Genomic DNA, 10,496 nt, shown 5'->3' on the forward strand with positions numbered 1-10,496 from the left:
TAGACAAAGAGTGTACACACCTACTCTATTATGATCGGTCCTGAGCCATGTCATACAAAGTTTCCAACCATTGGTTACGATAGTCGCGCGGATCCCAACCAAGTAGTCTGCATCTACCAACATGGCCAAGATTAGATGTTAGTGACTTCGAGGACTGATGCCACGTTTTGGTTCTGCCGCCCTTAACTTTCAACCATCTCCAACACTAGTCAGCATAGCGCGTCGTGGTAATCGGTGTCCAGGCATACGTAATCGTGGCCCAACCACCTCAGTTGGTGAAGATTTAAAACCTAATATAGCATCTAAAATACTAGCCTCAATAATTATCGGACGCCTAACAAGGACTCGTAAACTGCAAACACGAGGAAATCGTACTGGCTTCAGATCTGATCGTAGCTGCATCGACCACATATTCACTATTATTGTCGGTATGCGACAATGATAGTTTTCCTCGACTTTAGTGCAGCATTTGACTCTGTAGACCGAGAGGTTCTGTGGCATTGTCTGTCATTGAAAGGTGTACCTCAGAAGTACATAAACCTTGTGAAGACTCTTTACTCGAACACTACTAGTTGAGTCAGAGCTTATGGCGGACTGTCATCTGATTTCGAAATCTCAAGTAGTGTCTGGCAAGGCTGTCCACTACCTCCATTTTTGTTTAATGTCATCATAGGCCTACTGATGGAAATAACACTCTCGTCGACTGGATTTTCGGGCATTGATCTACCAGGAGGTCCATTCATCGACTTGGAATACGCAGATGACATAGTCCTGTTTGGTGAAGGGGTTGATAAAATGAAGAGTCTCATGGTAGCATTGAACAACAATACCAGAATGTTTGGGATGCGTTCCTCTCCCTTTAAATGCAAGTTGTTGTTTCAGGACTGATCTGCGTCAACACCTAAACTGAGGATAGAGAGTGAAGTAGTCGAACTCGTCGATAAATTTACTTATCTTGGAAGTCGGATCAGCTCTAATGGGTTGGTGTCTGACGAAATTTGTGCACGGATTCAAAAAACTCATTTGGCTTTTGACAACTTACGTCATATATGACGAAGGAGAGATATCCGTCTTTCAATAAAATTAGTAGTATGCTGCTAAGCAGTTTGTTCTTTTCTACTTTACGGCTGCGAAACGTGACCATTAAGCATAAAAGATACTCATAATTTACTAGTCTTTGATTACAGATGTTTTAGAAATATTGCTCACATCTACTGGGATCACCAGGTAACTACTAATGAGGTTACATGCAGAGTATTAGGGAATGATGGTAAATCCGTTGATGAGGTTCTTAATCTTCATTGACTGAGATGGTTAGGCCACGTGTTATGTATGCTTGAACACCGATTACCACGACTTGAAAAGATTCAAGCAACAGAATTTAAAGATCAATATATCAGCCTCCAAATGCCCTGGTACGACCGACGGTGGGGAGAGTCAGCTCTTCCTCTCGAAATGCTCTCACATAGCCACGCGTATGTAGCCTCTGCCAGGGAAGTCCTACTCACTACCTTCTCGCGGCATTACTATTGTTTACGAAATTGAGAGAACAAAAAGGGAATGTTCGGTGCTTTAACCGGGTTGGTGGACACGGAGTGTCTACCTAGGGGAGTCGGAAAACCCTGATTCCAAACCAGTGGTGCACACGGACTCCAACATCGTTAGTGAACAAAGGCGTGTGAACCTATTGTTGGTTACCTGCTACTATGGGACTGCATCTCCTTACGTTGCTCCAGTGCCTTGTGGATTAGACCTTTAGATCAAAGGCTCGGATAGTGGCCCCTTAAGAAAACCACCTACTTTTGTTTGGGCACCCGTGCATTATTATATCCCACGCACAAATCAAGTGAGTTGTGTTGCGCATATGTATTCGGTGCCCCTTTGTACCAATATTTATGTTCAAATAAATGGTAGTAAATATGCTGTCATAATTTAATCATTTTAAAGTTGTTTGATTTTCCTCATCGCTTATAGTTGCAATTTAACTTCCCTAAATTTGTTGTTTGCTTCCAGGAGTCCCAAGTAAGCGCACAAAACGTGAGGCATCTGCTTCGTCAAGCAGCTCATCAACCAGCAGCAGCAGCTCTAGTAGTAGCGGTAGTAGTAGTAGCAATAGTAGCAGTAGTAGTGGAAGCTCCAGTAGCAATGAAAGCGAGAGCGAAGAAAATGAAGAAGAATCCAAAAAGACACAAATTGAAATCCCGAAGAAGGAACCCACCCCTGAAGGTCCTGCTCTCCCTCCAGAGTCGGAGGTATCCCAACCCGAAGGTCCTGCTCTTCCCCCAGCTGTTGAACTCGCCGTAGAGTGGTCGGAAAACCCAGTCCATTCTGGATCAACATCCCCAAGTTCAACAACTTCAGGATCTTCTAGTGGTGACGAACACAGTGAGGAATCGGGATCAAGTTCAAGTGATAGTGACAGTGGCAGCAGTAGTGGTACCGGTAGTAGCAGTAGCAGTGAAAGTGAAAATGAAGCCAAAACAAAACTTCACAAATCTGAAAGAAACGGAAAACACCCTAACAATCTTGGAAATCATATGTCTCCTGAAGGTCCTGAATTACCTCCTTCCTCTCGTTCTAGTTCACATAAGGTATATGCACACCCTACGTAGTTGTTGCATTTTCTGTTATCATTTTTGTCATTCCTTATTTTTCAAAATTTTGTTTCATAACGGGTTTACTTGGAGGCTGATGTGTATTTTCAAAATTATCCATTTCAGAATATTGTAGCACACTGTGTAGTGCGAAAACTCTACTATCATTAATGTAGTTTGGTTAAAAATTGAATAAAAGCGCTTTCATATTGATCCTTTACTAGTTCATTGAGGGTTTTATTATTGTATCAGTTTATCTCCGATAGTGACTAGATCCCGCTTTTTTGGTGTCTGGCAATGTGAAGAAATAATTAAACATTAAGTCACTGTTGAGTACTCTCATGAGTCGATAGAATCACATGAAAGAATTGTACGTGATTGTTTTACTTTATGTTCTCTCTAAGTCCTAATATCTATAATCAGAACTTGTGACACCTATGGAAGCTTAACCTGTTCTTTCAGTAATTCTGGGCACCTTAAATATTTACAAAAATTTGGATCTCTGCCTGTTCATGTTGACACAGTTTTAGGAGTATAGAGTCGTCTAGCTGTTATTAAATTAGGTTAATTGTTCCTCCTAGTTGTTTAATACAAGCGTTCTTGTAATCCATTAATTTAGTTGCTTGAATTATTGCCTCACTGACTATCCTTTCAGGACAAATGGATCTAACACATATATGGAACTGGTATCTGTTACGTATATTTAGTGGTCTGTTTGTTTTTTGCCCCAGCGCGATTGCAAAAAATTAGTCAAAGTAAGAATAACAAGACTCGCAGAATAAGATGAAGTCATTCTATATCAGCTGCTAAGAGGCTTTGGTATTCATCGAATTTCATGCCTTCTGTTTCCACAATTTACCATTCGGACAAGTTGTATACATTTGGAACATCGTTAACATTCTCTCTCCACTCAGTCATAACGTAGTACGTTCAAGAAATTTGCGTAAACACAAGCGCCCACACTAAATTATGATAATTAGTTAAAAATAACGATATGGATAGCTAAAGATGATAATATCAATGATTGTAGAAAACTAAGCAAAGAAAATGACTCGAGAAGAAAGAATTGGTTCACGGAATAAAAATACCCATAATAGTGAAACTCATAATCAAGTATTTGTAGAAAAGGAATGCGTGCAATTGCTCCCCCTACCTGATTGTGAACTGTGTCACCCAACATCTCTAAACATCATTTCAGTCTTGCGAACGTCAACCAGGTTGTCTGCATCTAAACAACATGGCTAATTCCAGAAGTCAGTAATTTCACTGGTCAATACAGCGTCTTGGTTTGACTGATCCTAGCTTTCTTCCAACCAAGACTGCATGCTGGAGTAGGCGTAACACGTGTCAGCTAAATTAATCAATAAAGATTCACTGCCAATAAAATACTCCTAACCTCAGCATTAGTCACTTGGTTGTTCTACTGTAGGCAATCATTGCTTGAAAGACGTCTTGTAGATAACGTACGTCTCCCACTTTCATAGACCATGTTACACAGCAATACAGAGCAGACTCCTGTGGAGAGTCGACATTCCCACATCACAAGTGACCTCAAATAGCAAAAGCCGCACAATTTTTCTGAATCCATGCAGAGATTTCATCAAGCGCAAAACCACCAAAGTCAATGAGATCAAGATATGTCAATTGGTTGGCGCACCTAACTACTTCACTCTCTGTCATTAGTTCCGGGGTTGACGCAAACCAGTTATAGAGCAATGTTTTAAATTAAAGAGGAGAGGAATGTATCTCGAACGAGCTTAAACTGTCTCTAAAGCTATTTAGAAGATCAGTCTTTGTATCTTCACAAAATAGGGCTATGTCTTTTACGTACTATAGGTTGATAAATAAGTTTCCAGAAGAGTGTGATTCTTAGGATGATATCTATGACAATAATGGAGATAATGGGTACCCGTGACGAATATTACTTATAGTTGACGATTCTGACAACAGTTCGATATGAGCGCTGACTCGGCCAATATTGCTTGTATAAAGGGCCCTTACAAGTTTTATGTACTTTAGCACACCTTTTAACGATGAACCGATTGGTTGGCACTCTGATTAGTTTTAAAGAAGTTTTCAAGGCTCTCTGTAACCCCTTAAGCTCCTAACTTTTGCACCAAAATTCATATTTTAGACCAGTTTAGAATAAGCATTGATAAAAAGACAACTAACTTGTGCATTCTTCATATTCCTATCTTCGGGGTAAACAAGGAAACTTGTCAGCTCTCTACTTTCTAATACTTACAAAATATAGACTTATCTGTATAAGCGTCAATTCATGGTCCTTTTTGCTAGTTCTTTGGAGATTATCCGAAACTTAAATAAAGTGAACACTTTGTAGTAACCATCTGTTATATTCTATTTTGTGAAAGTTGATTTTTTCATTCTTTTATGTAGAGGAATGACTCCCATGAATCAGTTGAAGAGGTTTTACGTCGACGAGCTTTGGAGTCTTTACTGCGGAGCTCACAAAAACGCCGTGGTTCTCCTTAGATGGAATGAGTCGGTTTCCATTGATTTGTGGATTAAATTTTACAATATTTTACTCTTTTATTATTTAAGACAACATATACTTATGCCGGTTTAAATAAATGGGAAATAAATGTAAACAAAATCTGGGTCGTTTTCCTAAAAAAAATTCTTCAATGTGATCAGCTATCTTCATAATAAACCAGTGTATTGTCAGTTATTGAATTTCCTTTAACCCCCTTTTGTATAGATACTCCAAAAATTCATAAATTATGTTTGTTGATATGAATGTTAAATTGTAATTTTTTTTTAAAGAATTGCATGTCTTAATTATACTGGGTTTTATAATATGCAATCATTATGTAACTAAATAAAGTGAAAATTTACTCTCATGATCATCAGCGTTGAATATCTGTATTGTAAGCATGGTAACAAACAAAGTTATTTGCCATTTACTCTCTTCTTAATCCAATTGAAATTTATCATGAAAGTGTATTTAACTGAAGTTCTACTTAAAAAGTGAGAATTTTTTTTGCATTAAGAAAACATACGTTTCACTTATATCAAGTAAAACAATCAATTTCAAAATAACTTTATTTAAGAGGTTAGATAGATTCTTTAAAATTTATGAAGAACAGTTGCACTAATGCTTCATATGTGAAACCATCTCACCCACTTCTGTTGTAGCAGTCGGATAGTATCACTAACCCTCAAAACTGGATGCACAAATCTGTACTTGGTACAGATCTCTGAACCTGAAATGTAGGTGTTCAAGATATATATAATGCTTGGTAAGCGTGGCTTCTAAGGTTTCACCTTTTATCACCGTATAAAGACTTAGTTGGTATTCTATACCTACTTTTCTAGAATACGACAGTACACACCAGAATATCAGAGAACGTTGGGATGTAACGAACTTTGACATTCGTAATATAACTCATTGAATTCAGGTTTAAGTAGTGCACTTTAGGGCACAGCTTTTGTACGATAGCTGGTTACACTAATCAATTGTCAAAACTGAAGGTTGAGCGAGGCTCAAACCCGCCTTAGCTACTTAGTGACCGTTCCTAACCTTTCTGATTACATTATAAACAGTTCAGTAAATACGGATAATAGCCTAATAATACACAAATAAGCCTCTCGCCATGCCAGTCACAAACCTGATTACGACATCCTCAGTATTTGTTCTGAAATTTAAGGTTCATTGTGAGAAGTATGTATTGAGTTGTACTTTTCCTCATTGAGTAAACCGGTATTGGGATAATTTGACCCTCAGCTGATCCAAATAAAATACACAAATGAGGTGGTTCTAGGTTCTTAAAAGCTATTGGCCAGCTTGAGACATCTCTTGAAACTAACGTAGGTCACCAGCTCGTGTTGTCATTAGGAACGGCCTTATTAGCGAACTGATTAAGTCGTGTTGTTAGACCGGTAACAAGTGTGTATCGGTCCAGCTTGCTATAACGCACATCGTTATAGCATTTGAAGGAATTATTAAAGTACAAGGTAAGAGGATTTAATTTCAATCGCAATGTAGGTCGAAACATCAGTAGTAATGTCCTGAAACCGATCAGTGAGGTCGAAAATATAGACCAAGTGAGCAACTTCTCTCCAACAAATTCTGTGCCATATCACTCAACATTTCCAACCACCTAATTAATCGGTTAGACCTCAAATAGGAAGTCTGCGCCATTCAACGTGGATTATCTCAGTCTGATAACCACGACTGTTTAACGCTATTCTATAGTCCTTTGGGAATGCTTATAAATATTAATCCTAGAACACATATCAGTCATATTGCTTCGAAATCGCTACTCATTATCTAGTTCATTGAAATCACAGGTATGAATTCAAGTTTCTGTGTAATGTTGAACAACAGATTAATTAATTAAAATATAATAATAACACTATTTTTAGAATCGTATAAACAATATAGGCTTTTAATATATTGATTAATTCCTGATGTAAGCCATTGTTCAAGTGTCTTTTGTTTAGTTAGTGAGAGTACATTAGAAGAAACAAGTCAATATCATTCTTGTTCTTTCTTTCATACAAAGACCATAATATAAGAACATGAATCAATAATTATGCTTAATCAAAATATCTCATAGACGGAAAATAAGACATTATATGGTTTTATAATAACGTGTTTTAAATTAAAATATACATACTTAATTTGATGACACTGCATGTTTTCTTATATCTGTGTATGCAAAGTATATGCATGCAATGTGGATTATGAAAAGTCGTTCAGATTTAGCTTTCAACTGTAAATGACCATTCTGTTTAGCACTACGTTCGAAAGTAGTCTACAGTAAAACCATCTAACAGTTAAATCCACGTTTTCAAACACCAAAACAGCAAATGAATGACCATAAGTTTGTTTATGATTCAGACTCATAATCCGTATGATTACGTAGATAGAATACATAAATGGACCACAGTACACTTTGTAAATCTCAATGAATAAGGACATTTGTTGATACCAAACTGAGTAACTTAAGTATAGCTAATTGACTGTTACTGTTGGACTATTTTGAAATTTAAATTGACAATGCTTCTGTAAACAAACTATTGCTAAGCTTCTGTGTTGAAACCGAATGACTGACGTTTAACACTTCACTGAATTCGTGATATATGATGACTATCATTGATAGCCACCATAAAGTATTTGTTTCCATTATCAATTTGATTGAAATCAAGATACCTTATTAGAAATCATAGAAGGGTAGTTTAGTTGTTTGTATTGGCCATTAGAGCAATAATAGAGTTAAATATTTGTAAAGATTTAATGTCAATTGAGCAATAGTATAAGTTGTGAAAATATCAAGCATCCTAACCATCACATACTCATATGTTAACTCAAAAGGTTACTCGTTAAGTGTAAAATTTGGAAATTGCTTTTTCAACATCTACTCCGATGGGGCCGGTTTTAAAATACCTAGTTTCTAATCCGGAATCGGAAGTTAAACAAGTTTTCCAGTTAATTTATCGTTGGGAAATGATTCACGTGTTATTCATTTCGTAAAATTCTCATTCGCTAAGTATAAATAAATAATATATTTGTAATATCCCAATGAGTAGAAAAACTAGATTTTCTGACATTTCGTGACTCAGTGTAAGCCACTTCTTCGGACAATAAATAACCAAATCAAAATATAATGCTTAATCCTACTGCTATTAATAGAAAAGAAGGCCTTACCATACATCCCACTTGGCCTACCTTGCCACCTCGTCTGATAATATTCCCAATTCACATTATTATCTTACAAATTAAACTCTATCCTTTATCACTATGATGGTCACACATTCTTCATCCTTAACAGTGTACACAAATACAAATTTACATACATATCGCTTATGAATCACCTTGACCGAAATGACGTGACACTGACTTGTTCAGACCTGTTTTTTGATTGATCACACCTAATATTCGTGTTGTTCCGTTGTACTATATAAACTTGGATTAATTTTGGTTTGGTTATTTATTCTCTGAAGAAGTGGCCTACACTGAGTCATGAAACGTTAGAAAATCCAATTTTTCTACTCATTGGGATATTACAAATATATTAATTTATTTATAACAACCTATCCAATGCTCAATTTATTCAAAATTATCAAGCCAAACCTTGGTAATGATACCTATTTGCTAGTTATATTTTCACATAGACATAAAAATTTATATCAAACTGCACTAAAACAGTATGTTAAAACTACCATTAAAATTCTCCTATAATCAGAAACAATAACGTTCACTGGAGAGTCTGGACTCCAACGAAAAACGCTTCCAATGACCAAACAGTAATATAGATTGTTTCTTAAAGTTAAACATGAGGCGATGGATTAGTAGTTACAACATTAGCTTCCATCTCATACGTCGTAAGTTCGGATCCTCCTTCACTTACTTCTGTTTGGAGGCTCGGGTATCAGTATTAGCTCTCAAAGTGTAGTATATAGACCTGCAATAGATGAGTTACACTAAATTAAAAATTTACAAAATCTATTCAGAATCGAGACAAATATACGCAGCCTTTTGGATTCCATAGACAACCCAGATGTATCTGAAAAGAGGACGGTTCTATTACATATTGTTTCTCTCTTCATAAATCTCCCTCTCATATGGGTAAAGTACTTCTTATTTTATTATATTATAAATAGCATGATCGGTATTTTTAACCAATCTTACGGCACACTTTCAAAATTCAATTCAAATTTTACAATGACTCCAGTAGGTACATCGATGAGTTAAATAAGTAAAGTATACCAAATGATTTACGCATGGGTAAATAGATAGCAACCTGAAATCAAAAGGAAGGTATTCAACCGGTACCTAAGAATATTTTGTTTACAAGCATCAAATCCATGGGGGATATGGCAGCAAAGATCCTGAAAAGCTACACACGAAGATCTACTAAAAATACTTTTAATTCACTGCAGCACTGAACTGTCTTCTCCTGTATTCAACTAACTCAAGAATGTCTTACAAATAAACTGTTATTCTAGTCCACGTTAAACTGCATCTATAATTTTATTTGCTTTTGCAAAGATGGCTATATTAGCAGTACAAAGCGTGTACCTTATAAACACATATCCGAGTACAACCTTTCATGGTTATTAAAACAGCATGTACGGGTCAGTCAGTAAGCGTATTCTCGAACTTCTGGTTAATTTTGGTCACATGCTGACAATAGAACCATCATTCCAGATAATCTATCACGTCAAAATATCCTGGTCAAAGTGGGTTTATGTTAAAAAGTTTTTATGACTTAGGTTTCAAAAACTAATCCACTCAAGCCTTTTCTCTGTGTTCAAAAGAGATATATCTAGTTCCTTATTTTGCTATGGTCTTGGTGATCCTAATTTTAAAAGTTGGTGTTGATATTTATTTGCGTATTTTTCACGTCCAAAATTATCTTTTCAAACTAGTCGTATCAATCATTTTCATCATAATAACACATCTAATTACCTTTAAGTATACATTGTAACTTATATTCAATACTAGAATCTTTAGATAACTTTAGCTAGCAGTGGAATCTAGTTTGACACACGTTTCGTTCCATTTGGGACTCGTCAACTGGATTTACCTGAATCTCAGAGTTGATATTCACTCTGGGACTCGAACCCAGTACCTTTCGCTCCAAAAGCCATCGCGTTATCCACTCGGCCACTGAGTCCTGATAGACACTTGCTTGTGCAATGGGGTGAAGTTTAAATTCACTTAGTATTGTTTGTTTGAATCTTCCAATTTATATTTAGGACTGCAATTGATCAGTCTCTCTCTTATTGGCATATGTGCATACTGTGAGTATTGCCTCGATATAGCCTAAATTCACAAGCATTATGAGCAAAGATGGATAGTGGCTAGCGGTGGAATCCAGGACATCAATGGGAAGATTCAAGCAAACAATACTAAGTGAATTTAGATAACTTTAA

At 36.5% G+C, this 10,496-nt stretch overlaps 1 protein-coding gene and 1 non-coding gene across 2 annotated transcripts in view; one reads left to right on the forward strand and one right to left on the reverse strand.

Moving 5' to 3' along the window:
• Positions 1-5,514, forward strand: part of Smp_164160 (putative tumor differentially expressed protein) — a gene marked incomplete at its 5' end in the record, with an annotated part of 16,433 nt that extends 10,919 nt beyond the window's left edge. The window contains 2 exons of the mRNA XM_018798537.1: positions 2,014-2,591; positions 4,992-5,514. Of these exons, the coding sequence (XP_018653469.1) occupies positions 2,014-2,591; positions 4,992-5,087 (674 nt within the window). The 3' untranslated portion in view covers positions 5,088-5,514. The remainder of the gene's footprint in view (positions 1-2,013; positions 2,592-4,991) is intronic.
• Positions 5,515-10,165: 4,651 nt separating this feature from the next.
• On the reverse strand, positions 10,166-10,236 carry Smp_tRNA_00395_Pseudo_TTG.1.1. Its single transcript has one exon. It is a non-coding gene (tRNA).
• Positions 10,237-10,496: the final 260 nt, after the last annotated feature.

The sequence above is a fragment of the Schistosoma mansoni genome, chromosome 6 (assembly GCF_000237925.1).
Source record: "Schistosoma mansoni strain Puerto Rico chromosome 6, complete genome".
Classification (NCBI taxonomy): domain Eukaryota; kingdom Metazoa; phylum Platyhelminthes; class Trematoda; order Strigeidida; family Schistosomatidae; genus Schistosoma; species Schistosoma mansoni.